The sequence below is a fragment of the Grampus griseus genome, assembly GCF_964374135.1.
Source record: "Grampus griseus genome assembly, chromosome: 7".
NCBI lineage: Eukaryota > Metazoa > Chordata > Mammalia > Artiodactyla > Delphinidae > Grampus > Grampus griseus.
In genome coordinates this window covers 69,938,941-69,964,114 of record NC_139001.1, presented here as the reverse complement: position 1 = coordinate 69,964,114, position 25,174 = coordinate 69,938,941, and the positions used below count along the sequence as shown (strand labels likewise).

General features: G+C 33.1%; 1 protein-coding gene across 1 annotated transcript in view; it reads left to right on the top strand.

The window, feature by feature from the left end:
- PSMD14 (proteasome 26S subunit, non-ATPase 14) overlaps positions 1–25,174 on the top strand; it is a 95,206-nt gene that overhangs the window by 58,605 nt on the left and 11,427 nt on the right. Inside the window, exons 8-10 of the mRNA XM_082658206.1 lie at positions 13,770–13,877; positions 20,541–20,615; positions 23,804–23,929. Of these exons, the coding sequence (XP_082514332.1) occupies positions 13,770–13,877; positions 20,541–20,615; positions 23,804–23,929 (309 nt within the window). The remainder of the gene's footprint in view (positions 1–13,769; positions 13,878–20,540; positions 20,616–23,803; positions 23,930–25,174) is intronic.

Here is a 25,174-nt window from a genome sequence, read left to right as displayed (position 1 = left end):
GCCACATTCTATTTACAGATACATCACATAAAAATCTATTTTGTTTAAAGCATGATTCTTAATTACACAAAAATACCAACCAAACAAAAAACTGTACCAGTTAATAAATGTGTCTTGGTATTATCATTAGCAATTTACCTATTTAGAGATTTGTTTCTACTTTAATTAGTCTAATTATAAATGTTTATCTTTAATTTTTATTTCATAGATTTAGGAATGTTAATCATACTGAAAGCCTTCTATACACATTTTATAAATATTTTAATAAACATTGCTGTACCTTCTTTTATTTTAAAATGGTGAATTTGGGATTGGCACATTTAAAAAATCTAAAGAGCTCTGTTTGCAGACATTGTGCAGGACATATTCTGCAGTTGTAGGTTCCAAATATTTTAGACAGTGAAAACTTGACCCAAACATTTGGTATCAACCGTTTGCATTTTTGGAGTGAGGACACAGATGAATGATTAGATATGCTAAATGATTCTGAAAAGAGATTAACTTGCAAAGCATATTGGGTTATAGTTGTTCTTTGTTGAAATCTTTTGTTCATGTTTAGTTCTTTTTTCCTTCTTTTTTTTCTTTTTTTCTTTCTTTTTTTTTTTTTTCTTTCTTTCTTTCTAGCCCCATATGCCATTTTCCTATTTCCTGCCTCATGACAGCAGGGAGCAGCTCTATTATCACCTTCACAGAGCTGTCTGCAAATGTGAGAGGCAATTCGATTTTGCTCAACCACAGGGAGAGTGGATTAGAAAAACTACAGAACATACAGAAATTGGCTAGGTGGTTACTGCTTTAAAATACTGCTGAGGTGTCTTGTTTGAGCATGTACGTCCATTGTAGTGTAGAATAATTGCTAAAATACAATCACAATACATTTATGGAATCCTTTTTATGGAGCTTTTACAAATAATTTTTGGAGCACTTAAAAATAAATATTAGCTTATCAGACCTGGAGTTTGATAGTATTGCAGATTACATTTACATCTGCTCACCAGCTCAGACAAACTAAATATGGCTGTTTAAACATGGAGTTTTTATCTGTCATGAATTTGAACACTTTCTGACATTATATTATTGTGATGAATAAAAATTGAGGTCTTTTCTAAATCATGATCCTATTAGATGTGATTTAGCTTTTTAGAGGTAGAAACTAGCCACAAAAACAATAATAATAGAAACTGATAATACTAGGCAGTTCTGAATGGATAACTTCTGAGGCTTGCTATATAACTATATTTCAATTTATTCACTTTCTTTTTTACTAAGTGTATTGTTATTTAACTGATATAGATAAAAGGAGTTGAAAATCTTTGACATTTGTTAGTTTTATGAATTAAAGTACAGTATAATATTTAAGTTTAATTCTCTGATAATTAAGATACCTTATAAAAAAGTAACCCATAAGTAACTCATTTAAGTAATAATTATTATTTTAGAAATATAATAGAATTATCTGATTAAATTCCCATGCCACAATATATGCTACTAATAATTGAAGCTTAGTTTTAAACATAATTAGAATTCTGTTTTGTAGTTTTAGTGTGATTTTTTAGGATACTTAACTCATGTGATGGTGGCTGCTTTGAAAAGGAAAATATAAACTTAAATACAATGAAAGAAAGCATTTTCAAAATAGAATGTAAATAAATGAATATGTGTTTTGGTTATCTTGTTTATAGTATTTTAAATGGCAGTTTTAGTTTCCAAACCTGGTTTAGGTATTATATAACTGTGGAGTTTGCATTGTTTGTTTCTAATTAACCATGATTCAAAGAATGCATTTCATTAAAAAATATACTTGCATCACATGACTCTGTTGTCATGTGGTAAAGTGTAGTATTTAAAAATATATATCAAAAATTACTTTAGGAAATTACATGTATCGCTGTCTAGTTTTATATGTCATGAAAAAAATTATTTGGAAAAAATTTAGTATAAGCATCTATCACTGATGATTCGCATCACTTGTTGTACCTAACGAGATTCATACAATTATATCACCTCAAATAAGGATCCATTTTTTTGTCAATAATGTAACTTCATTTATAAGGTGTCTGAGTTTGGTTATAATTTATAGTTCTCTCAGTGTCTCAAAACTGAATTAAATTAGATGTTAGTAAGTCCATGGCCAGAGTGTTCTAGTTAAATCATTATACTTAAGAATATAAACTTACAAGAAAATGAAGAATAACATAGGACTCTCCCTTCCCCTTCCCTGCACATGATTTATCAAAGCTGTCAAAATATTTAGCAAGGCAATGATTAGATCAAGAGTTAAATGACAATCTATATATAAAGGATTTAAGTGGGTGTCTGTTCTTTTAATACCTCTTTCCTGTATATTTTTGTATTTTCATTTTTGTAAGTCCCAGTATTATCTCTGTTTTTTTGAGTGATTAGGTAAAAATGGATTCTTTCTTTGTAATCTCAATTGATTCAAACTGGTTGATTTCCTTTTATAGTGACTTGACTTTATCTTTATGGAATTATTGCTATGTGCCAGGTATTACGGCAATAATCATTTGAACTTGTCTCATTTATTCTTTTGGATAATTCTGGAAATAGGTTCTATTATTCCATCTGTCAATGAAAGGGTATAAAAATTTAGGGTCAAAAAGATTACTTTGCCCAAAATCATACTATTGTGTATTAAGCAGCAGAACAAGGATACAAATCTAGGTCTATAAAATTTCAGAACTCAAGCTGTTTACTGGCTCTTTAATATTAGACAGTTATGAACAATGTAATTAGAATAACTCAGGAATGGAAAATGAGTACCATAGTCATTGCAGGGCCTTCTCTTAATTTACGTGTTTAGATATCATTCCCTTCAACATAAGTCAAGAGGAAGGAGCTGCAGTTTCTCAGAGTTCTCGAGAGTTCTGTGTACTATTTTTAGTAGGTATTATATATTAATTGATTTTCTCATATAGTATTTTTCTATTAATTAAAAACAGTTTAGACAGACTCATGTCTGTCAGCTTTTGTGACATCCCTAGGACCAAACATTGAGACCAACATAAAAAATAAAATGTACTATATGATAAAGAATCCATATCACTCTGTATATCACATAATCTTGGAAATGTTTAAAAATGATACAGGCGAAAAATCAATGATAATAACATTTGTAATTTAAATGGAGTGTAAGCTTATAGAAATTACCAGCGAGCTCCACTCAAAACTTACCAGTGAAATAGTTTTTAAGATTCTGTTTTAGTTTACTTGTAAAGAAAACACGTATTAAAATATTTTAAACTTCAGTTCTCAAGTGGTATGGTGGCAACCTCTTGCTTAATGTTTTGTTATCTTGTATATTCAGCCTACAGCTGGACTTAATCCAGCAACAAATTTAGAAGTAAATTCAACTTGTAATATGACTATACTTCTTCATTAAGGCAAAAAGAACAGTCACTTTGTGCAAAGTCATAAAACTAGCCTACAACCATGACTACTTTTGAGAACTAATTTTCTTGTCAGGATTCCTGTCAGTAAAATGTTCACATGTTACCTGCTAACTCCAAACAATCTTTGTGTCTGTTCTCTATTTTGAAAATACAATCACTAAAACCCCTTTATCTCAAATAAATCTTCACACTGGCTGGACTTTCTTGAAGATTTTTTATTTACTTTGATTGGAAATACTCAATGGGCTTCTGAAAATGTGGTGTTTAGTTTCAGATCAACTCATCATCAGGTATTTCTTAAGTACAGCTGATATGCCTGTATGCTAATGGGGATACAAATTAAATAAAAAATGGTCTTAGTCTTTTTGAGAAGATAAGTCATATACGTTTAGTGTCACTAGTGAGCCAGGTATCATTCTGCTAGTTATGTGCTGGTAATCCTACACTGCATACTGATATAATACAAATTATACTGGTACTGCTTTGTTTCTGTAACTAAGTATTAAATTGGTTGCTAGTGACAAATGATTCAACAAATACTTATTTAGAACCTTTTATGTGTCAATATGCAATAAAATAGTACTTGTATAGCAAACATAGTAAATGCAGATTAAAAGTAGGCAGAAATCAGTGTAGACTGCATAAAGTAAATGAAGTTTGGACTGAATTTTAAGGACATCACTCTGTTATTGTTGTCTTTTAATCAGCGTTTTACAGAAAAGGTAGGGCTCTGAAGAGTAACTACAAAATATAGGAGGAAAGAATTAGGGAATGTATGTTATAGGAGCTTACCTTTTATTTTCAGATATCTAGAAGGTCATGTGTTTTTCAAGGTAAGGGGGAAAATATTTTACTCATCCAAGAAATTTTGTATTCGAAAGTTTTAAGATGGTGACAATTTTAAACTATTCCACTAATAGTTTTGTTTTAGCATTTTCTTATTGCTATTAAAAATTATATACCATAAAGGCTGGGCATAAAGTAAAGAGCACAGGCTTTGGGATCAGGCCTGTATTAGAATCCAATTTTTATCTCTTCTTTATAGCATGACCTTGAGCAACTTACCTAATCTTGAGCTTTCTCATCTATTAAACAGGGATTTTAGTAACTATCTCATAGTATTACATTATGAATATTATAAAGTGATATATGTAATCATTACAGTGCACATGAATATAGAAGGTGTGCAATAAATATCACTTTATTATTCTGAAGATTAAAATAATTGATACTTAACAGGAAAAACAACTAGCATATTTAAAAAAATAGAACGTGAGCATTTCTGAAAATGTTGTTAAGAACAAGTCTATAAATTAATTACTAACTTGCTCACTTTAGGAAGATGAAGGTAATAATTACAAAAGAAATGAAAACTTTCCCGTTTATATTTTGTATGTTCAGACTAATTTAGGAACACTCTTCTGATTCAGCTGATTTTTTTATTGAGCACTTACTGTTTTTCCAACATATTTCTCTGGGGCATGCTGATGAAAAAGAAAATGAATATATTACTTTAAAATTCTGGCCTTTGAAATGATTGATGTGATTAAAACCATTTTGTGTTGCATTCACCTGTCTGTATGTTGTCTCTCTCACAAGATTGGAGCTTCTTTTAAGGGAGAAATGTTTCCATATCTTGGAATTGATGCAGTGTCTGCAAAAAGTAGTTTTTTTAAAATAAATGTATGTAAGGTAAAATCAGGAATGAATGTTTCAGTGGTCAGCTAGCTGTTATCAATTCAGACTTTTAGCATATAAGAAAACTGCAACTAATTTTGTGAGGTTAAGTAATTTGTATACATTAGCGGTGATCACTTATTAAATGAGTGAAACATGAGATTGACAAGGTCAGTGAGCCAGTTTGTTCATAGACATTAACCTTGATGAATCCGAGCCTTGTGTAATCAGAGTTAGAGTTCAAGTTTATCATGTCATTTGTCTTCCAAAGGTAGTGAAAGATATTTAGAATAGCTGTCATTCATAAGATTTTCTGTTGATCAGTATCCCATAAAGGTTAATTAGGGCTGAATAATTCTTATCTCAAATTGTATATATACACATACCTTTCCTTTGCCTAGTTTTTCAGACTGAAAGAGAAAAATAGAAAATAGGACACATAAAAATTCTATTTCCATTCCTAATATAGCTCTGTGAGCATACTCATCCAACTCTTGGAACAAGGTTAGTTACTATATTATCTTTTGTTTGTGTCCTGTTTTTTACTCCTAGTATCAATTTGAAGTTTTATAACACTCTTAGACAATCTGTGAGGATGTCTAAGAAAATATTTTAGGTGCTAATGTGCATGTACTATTCCTGATAGACTTAATAGTCTTAAATTATAACATTAATTTAGCTGATAAATCAGAAATTGTCAGCTAAGAATTTTAAAGCAATTTTATGTTTAAAATTCTAAGAAGCATATATCTGATATAGAACTAACAGTTCTTAGTTTTATTCTTTTAATTTAGAGCTTCTGTATTAGTAATATAATTTCTGAGCTAATTTATTATTGTTTAGTAATTGCTATGCATTTGAGTGATAGACATCTGCTTCAAATTAGTTTGAATTCAGCTGTTTCTGTAAAGATATAGGAAAACCTTTAAAACAATGTCCCATTATCTATAAGAATATTATTTATTGACTCTTTTGCCTCTTGAATGCTTTTCTTTCCCCAATCTAACGATCCCTGGTCATTCATTCAACAGACATTTATTGATCATTACTGTGTGCCAGGCATACAGTGGACACACAGGAGAGTAAGATCTACTCCCTGTCCTTAATGCCAGTGTTGTACCGGAAAATGGAAACTATGACTTTGTATAAAAGGCCTTTGCGTAGCCCATGTATATTAATTGTTTAAGATCATATTCAAATGATTTGACATTAACCCTTGTTAATTGTGAGGATGTTTCTGGGCCTGGGACTTAGTTTTGGCGGATTTAGTCTGTTGTTATCACTAATTTCCTGAAGAGGGTAGAATTGATTATGGTGGTGAATTTTCTTCTAAGTCATAGTTGATTATTATTCTAATAATCAGTAATTATTCTTAGACTAGTAGTAAGCTTTTCAGTAGATGCCCACTGCCACTTTTTACATGCCAGATAGCTTTTCTGTATACAGTTTTTATTCCTAATTAAACACAAGTCAGTGCTTTGTGGTGTTTGAGTGTTTCATGAATTCAAAACTGAGCGGTGGTAAGGAAATGGGAAGTATATATTTTGTAAAGCTAGTGATTAGATTTTTATAGATAATGAATTTGTGGGGGCATTCAGTGGTAAAACTTTATATAAAACGGTAACCAAAGGGACTTCACTGGCTGCCTAGAGGTTAAGACTCCGTGCTTCCACTGCAGGAGGTGTGGGTTAGATCCCTGGTCAGGGAACTAAGATCCCATATGCAGCGCAGTGTGGCCCAGAAAACCCCCCAAAAAACGTAACCAAAAATGCTTTCTTGGAGCTTTTCATTTTAATAGATATTTATTCTGCACCATATTAGGTGCCCCAGGTACTCTGCTGGGGAATGTATATTCAGTGGTGAATAAGACACAAACCTTGCTGTGAAGTAACTGAATCTAAGAGTGATCTTTTCTTGCATTTGTGTTAGGATAACTGTTACATCAAATAGCTTGGTGATGAAGAGTACTGGCTTTGGCATGCTGTGTATGTACAAATGATAGTGGTATCACTTACCTGGTTGTCATCTCATTTAATGTATTCAAGTCCTCGGAACCTCAGTTTCCTTATCCATAAATTGAGAATATTAATACCTACCTCTTGATTGTTGAGTATTAGACAATATAATTTCTATATGATATTTTAACAAGCCCAATAAAAATATGTAAAAGTGATAACATAGCAAAGTAATTGACCTTTGCATATTTTTCCTACAAAAAGGACTATATTTTTTGAGAGATGGCAGTCTGAAGGATATATTTGTATTTTTCTTTGAAGGTGATGTTAAAGCACAAGAAATGTATGTTAAGTCTTTTATTTCCCTTATCCCCTCCTTACTGCCTTTCTAACATGGGTGAGCCCTAGCCCTTAATCTCTAGAGCCTTTTATTCCTTTACTTTATGTGGGACTGTCAATAAGCATACCAATTGTGTTGATTTCATTTGTCTACTAGAGGGGAATCTGAAGTCACTTGCTCATTTTATGTTGGCTGACAGAGTAGCCACCAGATAGCATTGGTACTCTGAGTTGGTTATCTGACCAGTGACCCAGAGATGCTAGTATCTTGTAGCTCATTAATAGTCCCTGAAGAGTTCAGTTTTTAAGTTCACTGTTTATTCATCACCTATAATTCTAGAAATACCTATCATAGAGGAGTATCAAAATTCTAGGCATATTGTCATTTTTTTAAAGAGATAATATTCAGTATAGCTGTTACATTTTTTCTTTATTTTATTTAGGAATTTTCCTAGGGAAATATGTCTTTAAACGTCTCTTCCTAATTTCCTGTTGGTATTTTCATATGCCAAATGTCTGTGGATACCAAATTTATAATTCTGATTTGATTTTGAGGGTGGCTTTTTTCTAACTTTAACATTGTATTGCAGTAGCAGTATTCTGCTTAGTTTACTGGTCAGGTTGAGTGCTACAAGAAGCAAACGCCAAAATGGGATTCAATCTGTCTGACCGTGTGGAAGGAGAAAGAGAAAGTAGGATTGGGTAGGAAGAGCGTCAGACTGCAGCATGTTCCTAAGAAAGTTTCAGCCAGGCTGTTGGGGAGTCCTTGAGACAGTTGTCCTTTAGAAGAAGCCCTTATTTGGCAGGAATGGCTAGGTTTGTAGTACCCCTGCTGTGCTCAGACATTGGCTGGGAGTAGCCCAAGGGAGGTTTGACCTGGGGTGAACCCCCAGAGGATCCAAAAGTGTAGCGTCTGGAGTTTGTGAGTCCGCTATGCTCTCTACAGTAGGTTCTATTGAAAGGAGATCTTAGCTAGGCAAGTCCATGAGCACCATAGTTAAAAACACTGAGAACTATAGTGGTAGGTACACACATATTATTTCATTTAATCTTATCATTAAATGGTGTCATTCATGAGCAAATGGAGACATTGAGAAGTTAAATAACAGTTATCTTAGCTCAATAACTAGCAAGTGTTAGAACCAGAATTCTAACTTAGGCAGGCTTCTGACTGCAGAGTGTCTTAAGCATTTAAATACCTATACCATACTGAGTACATGCATACACTGTAAAAATTTTGCTAAATTTATTTTATGACATAACTATATTCTTTTTAGAAAGTTTCATGAATCTAAAAATGTTTAATTACCTTTCACCATACTAGTTTTTAGAGATCGATTTGTTTTTATTAAAGTATATATATCCAAAACGGTGGCTTTACTGTTTGCATTTTGATGCATGTCTTCACTTGTCAAAAAAAGTACGTTATGCTAGTTATACTCCATCCCCTTTTCTCCCAATATATTGAAGTTGTACTACAGATCTCTAGCTACAATAAGCAATTCTCCAAGGATGAAGAAAGAAAATGTACATACACATAGGAATTGCTTTTCCAGAGCTAAAATTGACATTTTATAAATAATTTCCGTGTTGCAAAGTTGAGACTAAGAAATCACAGCAATTCAGTGATATGCATTTGGCATGAGTCAGTTTTAGTTCTTAGTGCTTTTCATTGGAAATGGCATAAAAAGTAAGATTTCTTTGAATTTTTTATGCCGTGGGCTTACAAGAGACATAAGATGTTTTTCTCTTATAGATGCCTGGCAGTGCATGGCAGCAGAAGTAACGAACTGGTCACAAACCCCAGCAGTACTTCCCAGGTCACATGCACCCTTAATTTTTAAAGAATCTAGAAACAACCTAAGCAGTTGATAACAGGTCATTTCTGGGTGATAAAGGGTATTTGATTTCCACACCTAGCATTTTTATAGTCATTTAGAGACTTATTTATGGTGGTGGGTTTATATGTGTTTAAATATGTAACCTAACTGGTCACTGAATTGTAACTCTTTTCTTTTCTTGATGTTTGACATTGATTTTGAGGTCTGAATTTTTTTTTTCAAGCTTTTTTTCTTCCAGCTCATTTTATATATAAACACTTCCCATAGTCATTGACTTCAATATAAGGGCAGCTGGGAATGCCAAAGGCAGCTACTGTTAAACAAAAAAGGAGAGGGGGGTGGGGAGGGAGATAAATTGTGAAGTACAGTATCTACTGCCAGAAGTGCTTGTGCATTTTTCTTTCAAACAGCTTTGAATTAAATTAATTTTACAAGCTTTACTTAAAAATTAGTCTCCTTTGAATGTAAAAATTGGGAACCATACATTGGTGCTTTAGAAATTTAGTCTAGTCTTTCAGTGACCTAGCAGTTGATATGAAAACATGAATTTAAAAATAAATAGCATATTGGATAAACTGTACCATACTCATGAAAGAAGCCAAAAAATTATGGATTAAACTGAATTTGAAAATAATTACAGTTTTGTGTCCTAAACCAGATTCGTTGTTAAAATGAAATGATAGGTCTTTGACCCTTGGGTGTGCTTGGAATAAATGTGGAACACAGTATTGTTTTTAAAACTATTTTGCTTTTATAAGCTAAGACAGATGTACAAAAAAGATGCAGTTTTTATTTTGTATTGGCAGCTTCCAAATATTTAGTATCTATTTCCAAGAATTGCAATTAGTAAAGCAACCATGGTACTGAAATCTGCACATCCCACAAGCTAATTATATTTGCAAGGTCAGAGTGAATACATATTTTCAGAAAAATAAAGGGTTATATAAATATGTGTCTTCTACTTGGCTGTTATATCACAGTTTGTTGATCTGGGGTATAATGTGTACAATTCACAAATTTGTCTGATAACAGAAAGTGGTGTGTGATTGTGTTTATTTTACTAACCAGTATATTCACAGCAATCACTTCCAAATATCTCTCCAGTAAAGATGTGTTAATTACAAAACAGACAAGGTCTTCTATTATATTAAAGCTACTAACAAGAAGACAGCAGGAATCACACATGTAAATAGCATCATCAACCCCTATTTTAGTCCTCTGTTTTGATCTGTGAGTTGCGCATAGACCAAAGGTGCTATTAAAGACTGAGTGTATGAAATAGGCAGCATTATATGAACAAAATTTATTCAACAAGAAAACAGACCTTTAACATGAATTTAACAAGCCTGAGAAATTATAAACTATCATATGCTGCAGATTCATGCAGTGATAATAAACAAAAAAGGAAAGTAAGAGGTTTCCCTAAGCTAGCCAAACTGCTAATGGTTTTGTTATAAGCTGTCTACTGTTGCAGTGACCTCTGAAAAGTCTCAAGGCACTTGTACCAGAAAAAATTAAATGGTCAGGCCAGTGAATGGAGATTCAATGTGGTGCGTAGGACTGCAGCATGGAAAGGAATTATAAAAGTCTAGCTTCATATTCCTGAAAATATTTGTCATACTTTAGCTTGGAAGTTTTTGTTAGTACGTATTAAGGGGTAGGTTTTGTGCAAAGTTTTTTGGCTAAATTACTTTTTGGATTTATAACCTTATAAGACATAAGCTGAACTGGTTTAATGTATATATACTTTAAAACAAACCATTTAGAAAATTCATATAGCCCCCAAAAATGAATTTTTCCCCTGCCCCCCTCCCATAACTTAATTAATCCTTGGGGGTTCTTTGTTCAGTCTATTGTATCTAAGATTTCTGTTCTCATCCATGGAGTGACCACTTTGCTGTCATTCTGTTGCATCATGCTGTAAATACATAAACATGGAGAAACGCCTTCAGCCTATACACACCTCCAAGTGCTCACCAAGGCTTTTTCTTGAATCTTACTGTGGCATAATTAACACCTTCTTCACCCATTGCTCATTAGTGCACTGGACATTAAAGAGTCTATTTTGATAGGTTGCTCTAAAGGAGAAACCCACTTATTCTCACAGCACAAAAAGCAATTATAAAATTGTACAGAAATTAAAATGTAGACTATATTGCCATATTTATATTTTTATTGTGTACTAAATCTAATTTTGGTCTGCAGGTTGTTGAACATGTTAGTTTCCTTAAGACAGTTGCTATAGTGATGGCAGCAAATTCCTTTAATCTTGGTGTAAAGTGTTCATTTTCTATTGGCTTTCATATTGCTACTCAGAAATCGTCATTCTAAACATTCCATTTCATTTAGGCCATCATTTACTAGTTGAACAGTATATTAAATTCTTGAATTTTTCTCTTAATTTTAAATAGAATTAAAATTTCTAAATTTCAGACTGTTTTTAATTGATCATGATATCTCTTTAGCTGGTATTTTTATTTCCCTTTTATGAAGTTTCACACCTGTTTATAATATTCCAGAGAAATATTACAGAGATTTTTTTTGTGTGTAAAATAGCTGGTCTCCTGTTCTAGTTTGGAAGCATTCAGTATAAAAAAGATATTTTGTGATATATTGTGGAATTTTCATAGTTTTGTAGAAGTGTTCTTTTTCTACAAATGATACAGAAATCTTTAAATGGAATCCAAGTATTCTAAAAACAACTGGACCAAAATGATGCTTTGCTCTTAAATATTTACTGCTATTGGTTAGGGAAGCAATTCTTAATTTTGTATTTATTTAAGTTGTACATCTGTCTATCAAAATGGTCTCTTTTCTTTAGCCTACATTTTATCTTATTTTTATGTGCTTTTTAGTAGAAAATTTTACTTCTATATGTTTTTAAACAGTTGTTTGAAATTATTTATGATAATATCTGATTAAAGCATGTTTGATAGTAGTACTTATTACTTTATGAAAATGATTAGAAAAAAGTTTAAGTATAAGCAAGAGATATAAACCTAGGCCATATTTATTTATACATAATTGTGAAAGTTAAGTCTGGATTACAGTTACTGTATAAAAAGAAAAAAGTTTTCACAAACTATTAAATCATGCATGTTCTGGGGATACTTGGTTTTATTTTAAGGCAAGAGGAATCTTTGGGGAAATTCAAACTGTTAGAAATAAAAGCAAAATTCAAAGTTTTGGGGTGGCGGGGGGGGAATTACCGGAGTAGATGGAGGCCTTAGATTGAGTCACTTGTCATAGTGCTTTGGTGTAAGTTTGTATTCATTAGTACCGTTGACCCTTCATGGCAGCTTTTTAGAAAGGGTGATTTTTCCTTTCTTTCTTTCTTTAAATCTTATTCTTTAGCATATAGCATTTAGTAATACTTACTACAGATTTTTCAGACTTGATTAGATTCCAGTTGGTTTATTTTGGAAATAATTTTTTTTTAATCCCTTAGTATCCTCAAACTATAATTATACAAATGAGAAAGTCTAGTAGACAATAGATTTTAAAACATTGATAAATCTCAGTTGTTTAGCACTTTTAAAGGCAAATCTAGAAATAACTGTATTACTCTGCTTTAAGATATTTTTATGTGAAGAATGTATTGAGTTTATTCTCTAGGTAATTGATTTACATTCCCTGGAAGAGGCATCTGTCTTAAGATCCCCAGTTCTTTACATAAAACTTAACAACATTTAAAAGCTTTAACAAGTTCTTTCAAATCCATGATAATGAACAGAGAAAAGCATTCGGATAGTATGTGATTCTTGTTCAATCTCTTAATATATGAGCTAAAAGATGATTTGTATCATGTAAGAATTTGAAGTGTTTCTCTACAGAAATATTGAGTACACCTAGGAAAAAGAGGATACCTATTGTTATTTCTTTACTATGAACTTAGGGCTGTATCATTCTATACCATGTTCCTGGCTTAAAGCACGGATGACCTTGGTTTTCTTGTATTGTGCCTCGTATTCTTGACAGTGGCTTGGACATTTAAGGCCATCAGACAAGGTACAAAGTCTTTTATAGTCACAAGAAGTAAAAGGTATCTGACTAGAAGAGAATACGTGGAGCAAGTGCCTTGCTGGTTGTAATTTTGTTGTCATTTCAAGTACTGTGGTAGTATAATTGATGTGACAGGGCTGGGCTTTAGATGTGGTCCCTTAGCTTGTGCTCACTTTCAGTTTTAGTTTCTCTTTGTCATTCATTTTGATTAGGTAAAATTTAGGTGACAGACATATGCGCACCAATGAAGGCTGTTTGGTGTAAGTTTAGTAATGACGTATTTCAATAATAAAGATGCAAAGTTAATATTTTCCTTTACTGCTTCATGAAAATTGCAATAATTGGTGTCACCTTACATTACAAGATAGAGGGTGGTGTGCTGATGGTGCAGTCAGCAGGAGGTTCTTTTTTATTAATATTATAATTAAATGATTTTCTGGAAATAGGCCAGAAACAGATGCAAGTTGATCATGCCTTGTCCAGTGTTGCTTGGCACCATCACTTGCTTTTTAAAAAAGAGATGACCTGACACCTTGTTTTTACAGGTTGTTATTGATGCCTTCAGATTGATCAATGCTAATATGATGGTCTTAGGACATGAACCAAGACAAACAACCTCAAATCTGGGTCACCTAAACAAGCCATCTATCCAGGTAATACCTGTATTTGATAATGTGTTAAAACTGTTTTACATTTTAAAAGCCTGTTATAAATGACCATTTTAAGATCCAGTACTTAGCATTTTAATTTGTTTTGCAATTAATTTTTCTTGTGCTTTAAAAGGAGATTATGGAAATAGTGTTGCAAAAGTTAGATTTGCTCACATATGAGTTTGCTTTCAGTGAAGTCTTTAAACTTTCCTAACATAGTTTGAGGACACCCTTTTGGGGGGCATAGTAGAGCCTTAATCTTGAGAGTACCTTACAGCTTTGCATGGTTAACACTGTAGTAAAGGACTGATAGGGGTTTTAGGTGGAGTGCGTTAGGTATCATGGTATCATTATTGGTTTGGTTAGTAGACATTTCTTATAGTAGTAAATAATGGTAAATTATTGTATACTTTAAGAGGTCCCCAGAAGCAGTTCCTAAATAGTACTTAAATATTTTTACCTTTTTCTTTTTTCTTTTTTTGCCTTAATCCCTACTTTTAAAACAAATCATATAAAACACAACTACATATTTCTTTTGATTAGAGTTTATATCTTGTTCTTTCTAGTGATGTCAACCACCATTATTACAGTTATTCAGACACTTAATATCCTCCTGAGTGATTAATGTTTTCTTTGTATCATCCACATGCTTCATTGTTTTTACACAGATCTTTATTGTCTGCAAAAATTATTTTAAATGTGTTTTTAAATGCACCACAACCTGTGTCTATATAGTTAATTGCTTCTCTGAAGATTAATTAAAAGGACAGAAATACCGTGTTTGGTTAAATAGAACACATAGGACAGAGACATTATAGTAGCTATTGCTGCTCCCCTTCTGAAACCTTGCTCTGTCATATGATTGTCTCTGGGGAGTTGTGGCTTTGACAGTTAAACTAAGCTTGGTTATACTTTGATAACTTTATACTTTTAGATGCTTACTTTTTCAGCAGTCACTCATCTGAAATCTTCATCAAAGTGAAAAAGTTCTTTCAAAGGATTGAGGTGTGTTCCTTTTGAAAAAATTACTTAGAAGCCAGGGAAAACTGCAAAGTATAGTGAGTATGATGAAATAAGCTACTAGTGTTTTTGATTGGGTACAGACAAGCCCATGCTTGCATGTTCCAAGAGAATATATTATTGGACCTGTTTAGCCTGTGATAATGACCTTTCTTATAACCCCCATAGCATCATACTGCTTCATTATTTTTTTGCAAATATTATTTTTTTTGTTAAGTAGCATCTCACAGTCTAAGATCATTGTGATTACTGCATGGTGTGTTTCTGCCAGAAGTTTTTACTAATTGCAAGTCAACAGCCACCTGTTGCAGATTTCATCTTTTAAATTTAAACACTGGTTTTTAACCTTAAAATTTGAGTTAATTAAATAATTAAAATCTGTTTCTTTCTACATCAGTCCAGTTTGTATTTTTACCTTATAGTCTGTAATTTAAGGTGAACCTTATGAAGCAGGTTCCAAACCAAAGTTAAAAGGACCTGTGTATATAACAGCTACAGCGTCATTGTTTTCCATTTCATTTTAGTTTGTTTTGGCTTCCAATTAAAATGTATATATATTTATTTCACAGTTTTTATAGCGTCCATCAGGAAAACATCTATCTGGGTGCTTTACAGTTTTGAGACAATTCCAATACTGAAACACTCAAATGGGATCAAGCCAAAAAGTGACGGAACAAAGGCACACCTTAAAACAATTTCTTAGTTTTCTAAGACAAGCTAGAAAGAAAGCATCCCAGAAGAACTTGAAGTGAATGGTGATATTCATAATAGAGTTTTAAGATGTGTTAGCAGAATCTTTACCTCAGGGATCAGAAGCCTTTCAGAAAGGCCGTGCCTTTTATTTTGAAGGAAAGTTAGTTTGTATTTAGAGGGATCTTATTCCTAAACCAGCTTATTACTGGTAGGAATAGGAACCTAACAGGTACCATCAGCACTCATGTGGGTGGTTACTAATGCTTTTCTAACACTGATTTTTTTTTACTATCATACTTAAAGTAGGAGGGGAAATATTAGGGTTATACTGTAGACTACTATTTAATATATTGAAGAAAGTTCAAAATATGTTAAGAAAAAGATTATAAAATCACATATGCAAGTTCTCCTTTTTGAAAATATATATTTTATAAACTGTGCCTATATATTTACAATATGATATTAGTATTGATTACCTTTAGGTTGTAGGGTTATTGAATTTTTTTTCTTGTTTTTCCTTCTCTATATTTCTTAAACTTTCTACAATGAAACATATATTGCTTTTAGAAAATGTTATTTTTAAAGCACTAATAACAATGTTGAAGTATCTGCCACAAGACAATCTAATAGACAAAGTTTATGTGAACTTTCATGTTTTAAATGAGAAGTCATTAATAATCCTGATAGAGAGGGAAGAGTATAATGCCTGTACTGTAGACTTTTCTATTAATATATGTGACTTTGTATTATTTTGTTCTTGGAACATTTGACCATTATTGTCAAATGTATAGAATTGAGAGTTAGCAAGCATTTATTTTAGTAACTAAAAATGTAAAACTATTCCACTAAAAATTGTTCAACAACATTTCAGATGCTTAAGGGCCACAGTGTATATGAAGACTGGTTGTCAACTGAATGGAAATTTAGTAGCTGTTGATGCATAGATGCATTATACTAGGGTTATGAACCTCTAAGTGTAGCCCTGAGTACAACTGCATTGTCTAACACAGTTAAACTATTTGAAAAACATTGTTTTCGGTAGTTGTTAAACAGTTATAAAATAGTTGTACTAGAAGGAACCATTGTGATGATTTTGTAGGTGAGGAAACTGAGGCCCAGCAAGTTTGTGATTTGCCTAGCTTATCCACTGAGTTACTGTAGGAACTAGTACATAACCAGAGTTCCTCATTCTTTTATACTATATTTGGAAGTTTCATTAATTCATTAATTTTGGCATAGATAATGTATATATACAGCTCAAAATTCAAAAGGTATGAAAAGGTATTTAGCAAAAATTCTTTTCTTCTTTTGCCATTTGTGACCCAGTTCTCCACCCTAAAGGGAACAAAGCACATGTTTTGTTTCTTTCCAGAGCTATTATATTTATATAAAGAAAGATTCATTTTAAAGTATGATTTACTGGATTATATTTAGTACCACATTTTCAGTTTATCAATGTAAAATAATTTAAGGCAAACATATATCTTTAGATCTAAGTAAATATGCCTTTTTTAAGAGCATGAAACTTTTTTAACCTATCAAGAACCTATAAATAGGTTATTACATAGTTCATAAGCTGTGTATTTTATAATATGCCTGCTTTTCCACAGCAGTGAGCAAATGGAGTTATAACTTCTAACCTCTTCTCAGTAGTCTGGACAATGCCAGTGAAGTATTATTTCACCGTAATGATTATTTGTGTGCTTTTCTTTGAATTTGTCATACCAACAAAATTATAAAGCTCTACTCTAAAGATTAGCTTAAAGAAACATAGAAATAACCTGGAAGTTAATCAGTGGGATCTCAAAACTCTGCTTTGTCTAGTTCCTCCTCCAAACCACTCTTTGTCTAGAATAAATAGCATCTTAGACTGATAGTACCAACCTAGGAAGAACTTCCTACTTTGAAAGGTTGGCAGCCTTTGAGCAAAGAAAACAAGGGTCAGGATATCCAAGAAGCAAATAAGCTAAGTCCTGTTCGTAATTCCAAAAAGTATTGTCCCAGAAACAGTGCTCTAAAAGGTGGCTAGCTTCCCAGGTCAGTCACTGAAATATTATTTAGCCCACAATATAAACACTATAGAATAGAACCATGCTTTCTATGAGAAACTGTTGCAGATTTCAAATAATTAATGAATGAGCTTCAGGACAATATCCTGTTTTAATGAAGAATTGCCTGAATTTTCCTAAATTCATCATATGTTTGTTAGGTGTAAATTTAAAAGTTAAGTATTGATGTTTTGAGAAATTTCCTGATTATGTAACTTCTTTGTCTGCCTGACATACTATGGCATTTGCTAATATGTTATGTTTAATTTGCAATTTGACCCTGTCAAAAGGCTAGTCTCCCCCTTGGTAAAGCTAATCTTATATTTGGTGTATGCTGTCACAACTTGTAATTCAATGTCAACTAGAATGGGGAATTTGAGGTAATTTGTTTTTCACTGAGCTAAATAAAAGAGCCTGTGCCTTTGGGTTTATATGGAAGGAGGACTGTACATGGCCAGTTTACCTATGATTTGGGATGAATGTACTTGGGGCACACAGCAAGTGAGTAAGTGAAATTGGGAAATGGCTTGAGGATATCATTTGATTTAAATTTATATTTGTTTTATTATTGTCCCTGCTAATCTTTCATGCTGCCTGTTAGTTGTACTACTTTCATCTAAATAATGTAATTGAAAATCAAGTAGGTAGTGCCTTCAAGTTCCAAACTGTATATTTCAGCAGTACAGTTAATCTCCAAAATGTGGACCTATCTGTGTGCCCATTTGTCTGACTTCTGTATCTCTTGGCCATACCTGTTATTAGCTTTATGGCCACTATGTAGAATTATATAGTTGAAGCACTGCATAAAGGTGATTGGGTGAGAGGGCAGTTGGCACCTGAAATCTAGCCTAAACTTTGCTCTCCAGCCAGGCTGAGTTTGCTTGGAGCACTGGGCACCTTTTTCTAATTCTTCCACCCAGAGGATGCACTTCCTAATTTGCATAAAGGTGAGTACAGATTAAGGGAGGCACTGATTAGCTCCACTTTTTGATTCACACAGTACAGCATATCTAGGCACTGAAATTTAATTCACTATTCCTGATTATTATTGAAATGAATAAGGATTTAATAGATACTCCTAGTACTTTAATTTCATATAGCAACCATTTTATTATAGCAGATGTTAGGAATATAAGAATGGATTTTTGGGCTTCCCTGGTGGCGCAGTGGTTGAGAGTCTGCCTGCCGATGCAGGGGACACGGGTTCGTGCCCCAATCCGGGAAGATCCCACATGCCGCGGAGCAGCTAGGCCCGTGAGCCATGGCCGTGGGGCCTGTGCTCCGCAACAGGAGAGGCAACAGCAGTGAGAGGCCCGTGTACCACACACACAAAAAAAACAAAAACAAAACAAAACAAAAAAGAATGGATTGTTATAGTATATACCTAAAATGGGTTAGTATTTGGTGGAGCGATTTTTGCTAGCAAAGTTTAAAAATAAGACTATGCTTTGTTTTCATTCTGATCCCTGACGTACAAAGACTTAATTTAAGAATTTCCTAAGATACATTGTAGCATAGTATGATAGAAAAAAACATGGGCTTTGGAGTCAGAAAAACTTGGGTTCAAATCTCAGCTTTGCATTTTATTAGGTATAAACTAGGACAAATTGAGATTTGTGTCTTATTTCCTCATCTGTCAAAATACAAATGGAACCAACCTACCTTACTGGGTTGTTGTGAAGATTAGAAGACTTATTGTGTAAAGCAGGTGCAGGTGCTCATCAAATGTTTCCTTTCCACCCCTTCTTCTACCTCAACACCTTAAGACTACATTGTAAAAATCCAGTTATTAGTGTGGTGGTTGTTTTAGTTAGCTTTATCTTTAGATTCCTGAGAGTTAGCCCCAAAGCCCTTTTTGTTCTTGTACTTGAAGATATGTCCAGGGTGTATTTCTGTACTTTAATGTCTTAGAAGGCTGACAGAGGGGTCCACAGAAACTGTTCTGGACCTCATTTGAACCTATGTAGCTAGAGTTAGACATTTGTGCAGCTGTGAATGGATTACAGCACATGCAGGATTATTGTTTCTTAATAAAGCCATGCCATTAGCGTCAGTTTTTATGATGATTTGACTGTTTGTCTTGGTGATCAAGTACAGTGGAAAAATTTCTGCTTAGTGAGGTTGCCTGAGACTGGACCCACTAAAAAACAAACTCCATTTCGTTAATTTGGAGACATATGCAGACACAGTTATTTTTTTATTTTATTTTTTTTTTGCGGTATGCAGACCTCTCACTGTTGTGGCCTCTCCCGTTGCGGAGCACAGGCTCCGGATGCGCAGGCTCAGCGGCCACGGCCCACGGGCCCAGCCACTCTGCGGCATGTGGGATCCTCCCAGACCAGGGCACAAACCCGTGTCCCCTGCATCGGCAGGCGGGCCCTCAACCACTGCGCCACTGGGGAAGCCCAGACACAGTTATTTTTAATATGTTAGAACTGAATTAAGAAAAACGGAAACTCCAGATTAATGTTGTGGGTGAAGGAATAATTATATTATTATGTCTTTTTAGGCTTTTCTTTTGAAATAAGAAAGAGCCCCCTATGTAGATAATCATAAAATCAGACTTAATAAATTATGTATTATTTATAAATTATGAATAATTAGTTTATAGGTTAGATTATGATGAGGTCAAATCATATCTCTGACTCTGAGCAAGGCTACTAAAACTGTTGAATTTGTGCGGCTCTATGTCATGTTTTAAAGAATGTGTGCCCTGTACCTCTAAACCTCACTTCTAAACTCGTAGCTGAGAAAAAAATAGTTTAATATTTACTTAGGATAAAAAGCTATTTTTAGAAGATGGTAAAGGTATTGTCTACAGGATATGTCAACAGTTTCAAAGAGTTGTATTTATTTTATTAGATGAAAAATACTAATTTGTCCTTCTAATCATTTATCTATATAGGCGTTAATTCATGGACTAAACAGACATTATTACTCCATTACTATTAACTATCGGAAAAATGAACTGGAACAGAAGGTAAGCTTAAATTTTTATCTTAGAGGTGGAAAAAAATCTATTTCAAACAATTTAAACTATTACCTGGTATATTTGAATTTAAATTGTTGACCTCTTTCATTGATGCGTTAAAATATTTTTTCATTCCTGATGAACTGTAGCATAAAATAAAGGAATATTTTATTGGACAAATTGAGAGACATTTTACCTTATTGGTAGGCGCTAAAACAGGAGAGGAGGTAGGAAACAAACATTCCAGTTTGGTTTTATGATAAATTATAAAAATCTTTCTTCTAGTTCTGTGATTTTTCTGATTAATTTATCTTCTCCAATAAAATGGCCTTTTGTTACTAAATTGCTAAATAAATAGCTTTCCAGATTTGAAAGGAATAAATTAGATTGTAATTGTGTAGTGCTTTTTAAAAAAAGTACCATGGTTACTTAGGATAAACTAAAGGTGAGTCAAAAGGGAAATGCATTTTAAGGGTTTTCAGATATTTAGATCTAAATTTTTATACCTTTTTATAGTAATCAAATTTGATGACTTTAAAAATTACCTAGCGTCTTGGTAGATTAGCATTCTTTAGTTTCTACTATTTTAGGATTATCTCAAGAACAGTTTTTCTCTCAACTAATTGGAAATATTTAAGTCTGCCTACTGCTTTTTGAAATTACAATCTGAACTGCTTTTTTTCTTTATTATTACAATTAGTCATCCTCCAAATAAGCTTCTTGTATTTCTTGTATTTCTTGTATTTCTCTCTGAGAAAGACTTAAAAAATTTGAAAGAACATGAGTACTATTGACAGCCCCTAAGTTTTGATTTCTACATGCATGCTGAAGTCCAAGCATAAGTAATCAGTAGTAAACAAGACCTTTCTTACTAGTTGAAAGTGTTCCCCACAAAGTCACCCTAGAAGGGATTCTAGTGATGGTGTATGGGAGTGGAGTTAGAGGGCTCTCCATACTACTCCCTCTTTCAACCAGATCATCTCCATTTTCAGTCTTATTTATATATTGTGGGCAGAATATGCTGTATAAGATTTTCTGAAGTTTGATAAACAATTGTTTTAAAAGTTCAAAGCCACCAGTAAACTCACTCAAAGGTCCTAGGTGCTTGAGCATGACTTTGAGTGAGGGGCTGCAGGGGACCAGTTCTTCCTTGACCTGAGGGGAGACACAGAGCCATAGTTCTTCCTTCTGCTTGCTTTTGTCCCAAAGTTCATATCACCTGTGGTAGATTTAGTTGATAGCTTGAAGTACATTTTCAACACTTATTTTAATTTTATGTAGAATAGGTACAGGCTGTGGGATAAAAGGGTACCACTCAGACATAAACTGAAAAATTCATTCAGATATATAAATATTTTATCAGTCTGACACCCAACTATTTGGAAATATCCATCTAATTACATCAAATTTTCTTTTTCTTTTTTTCCTTTATGGTACCCCATGAACTTAGCCACCATCCTTGGTATAAAAAACACACATATAAATACTTACATAAATTAATTAATATTTTGTTTATGTTCCTAGTATAGCTCAGTTCAGGTGCTTTCTTGATACTCAAAGCCCTGCCTTTACTCTTATCTCACCAACCTGTATACTTAACTCCAAGTGTTACCTGAGGGGCCCAATCCAATCTTTGTCCAGGCATGGTAGAATTATTCTTCTGCTCTGTGGGAACTTTCTTTGTTTGCTTCTGAAGTGTAGAAAAATCCAATTCTCAACACTTAATTATAGGTAGCTTTATAGCATAGGTAGTTGCAGCAAAATTTCCTGAGGATGTATTTTCTAAAACACTGTCACTGGCGAAGATGGGAAGCAATCCAAGAAATTCGGGTTACATGTGCAGGAGTTTTCCAGTTTTTTTCCAAACTACTCTTGCTTCCATGGGCCCTAGGAGGGGCATGGAGGAATATGGATCTTTTGTGTCTTGAAAATTCTCATAGGTGATTTTGACATGCAGCTTATTCTCCAGCATAAGGAAAACTTTGTACCACTTTTAGCTGCAAACCTCTAAACAAATAATTGTTCTAAACTAAACTCATACACTTCCGACTGTGTCTTTAGATCCTCATAGCTTGTGGATCTCACTTAAAGTATACTGGTTCTCATAGCAAAAGAACAATAGTCATTCTGTAGGTACCGTTTTTTTTTTCACATTGCATAATTTTATCAGTCGTTTAGAAAACTCTTCTTATTCAATGATTATCCTCAACTGAAGGACATTATAGAGTAGGACTTTTAAGAAAAACTGTCTTAAGACTCTGAACTTGAAAACTTACGAACTTCGAAGAATATGTATTCAGAATTAGGAGTCCAGTTTGAGAAATAATGAACTAAAGTGTTTAGTTCCATGATCACTACTAATAGGGTCTGATCCCAGTTTGCTGATGTGATTGCAAAGTGGATGGATCTGTGATTTCCTTCCCAGTTTTACGACTTTTCATTCTGGTATAAAGAAGTTCAAAAATTTTAAATTATAGATGGAGTATTAGAATTTGAAGAAAATTTAAAGATTATCTAATACAAACCTTCAGTTCATAGATATGTAAACAGGGACTCAGAAAGATTGACACAGTCATTCAGTAAATGGAGGCATTTACCTCCTTATCTCGGCATTTGAGAGCAGGGCTATATGAACTATTAGAAATCCTGTGTGTAACATAGTAGTTTCATTCATTCAACATATGCTTATTTAGTATTTGCTATGATTAGATCTAGATTCTAGAATCTAGACCTTGGTAATCTTGAAATAAACAGAGCAGAGTCCTTGCCTTGATTTCTCTTTAATGGGAGAGAAATGCACTAAACAAGAAAACAAAAATTTCAGCTGTTTATAGTGTTATAAAAATAATAAAGCAAGTTAAGGAAAGAAAGATGTTTAGATAGTATGGGGTGGCTTTATTATATAGTGGTGAGGAATGGCAGCTATATCTAAGGAAGTGAGAAGTGTAAGCCATAGAAAGATAAGAAAAATAGCCTTTGAGGCAAAGGGACAGCAAATGCAAAGGCCATGAGTTGGAGTATTCCTTAGATTTTATTAATATAAATTTAGAAGGATACTTATTAGAGTTTATTTAAATTAATAAAATTAAACTTAAATTCATTAATTTCAAAAGTTGTTTGTAAAGTTGTTTCTCAAGACAAATAAAGGAAATTTTCTCAATACAGGAAAATAATTAATTTTTCTTTATATTTTTTAGATGTTGTTAAATTTGCATAAGAAGAGTTGGATGGAAGGTTTGACACTTCAGGACTACAGTGAACACTGTAAACACAATGAATCAGTGGTAAAAGAGATGTTGGAATTAGCCAAAAATTACAATAAGGTAAAAACTTACTTTCAACATTTATTTCTTATAATCTTTGGAATATATATGATTAGATATCAGGCATTGTATAAATATAAATAGTTAAGAGTAGAGTGGCCTATTTTGTAGACCAGATAGTAAATATTTTAGGCTTTATAAGCCATCCAGTCTGTTGCAGCTACTCAACCCTGCTGTTATAGTGTAAAAGTAGCCACAGACAATACATAAAGGGAGGGATGAGTGAGGCTATGTCCTAGTAAAACATTATTTACTAAAACAGGGAGTTGGCTAGATTTGACCCGTGGCTTATAGTTTGCCAACCCCTGTTGTAAATAGCTTTACAATTGAAATCTCTTCATTATTCAGAGGACTTTTTCTTGGAAGGGAAGGAGGAACAAGGAGATGTGAACAACAACAGCATTTAATACTTGATAACATATAACTTATTTTATGAACTTCTCTGTTTTTCATTTAATACGTATTTATTGAAAACCTGCTATGTGCCAGGTGCTGGGGATATGGTAAAAAAATAAGACCTATCCTCATGGAATTTATTTTCTGGTAGGGGAAACAGAAAGTAAACAAATAAACACAACATAATACATTGTAATTAGTGCTGTGAAGACAATAAACAGGATGATGTAAAGAGTAGCAAAGGGAGACCACTTCATATGAGGATGTAAAAAAGTTACATTTTTCACAATCTCCTGAAAATATTTATTGTATGCTAAAGTATATGTGGCCATGATAACATTTTGTTTATAGATTTATGTTCTTTTACAATTCTGAAATTAAGAGAATACTTGACCAAGACTAAAATGTATCTTCTGTATTGTATCAGTTTCCTAGCATTGCAATCACAAACTACCATATAATGGGTGACTTAAAACAACAAATTTATTCCCTCACAATTCTGAAGCTAGAAGTCCAAAATCAAGGTACTGATAGGGCCATGCCCCCTGTGAAGCTTCTAGTGGGGAGCATCCTTCTTTTTTTTTCTAGCTTCTCTTGGTCCCCAGGCATTCCTTGGCTTGTGGCAGCATAACTCTAATCTCTAACCAGGGTTATGACTTCAATGTATCCTTTTAGGGGGGACATGATTCAACTCATAACATGTATTTTTCAACTTTTTTGACCAAAACCCATATAAAGAATAGATTTTACATTTGACCCAGTACCTGCAAATGTATATGTATGTGTGTATATATATTGCAACAAAAGTTTTATGAAGCAATATTTACCCTTATTACAAGTGGTTATATT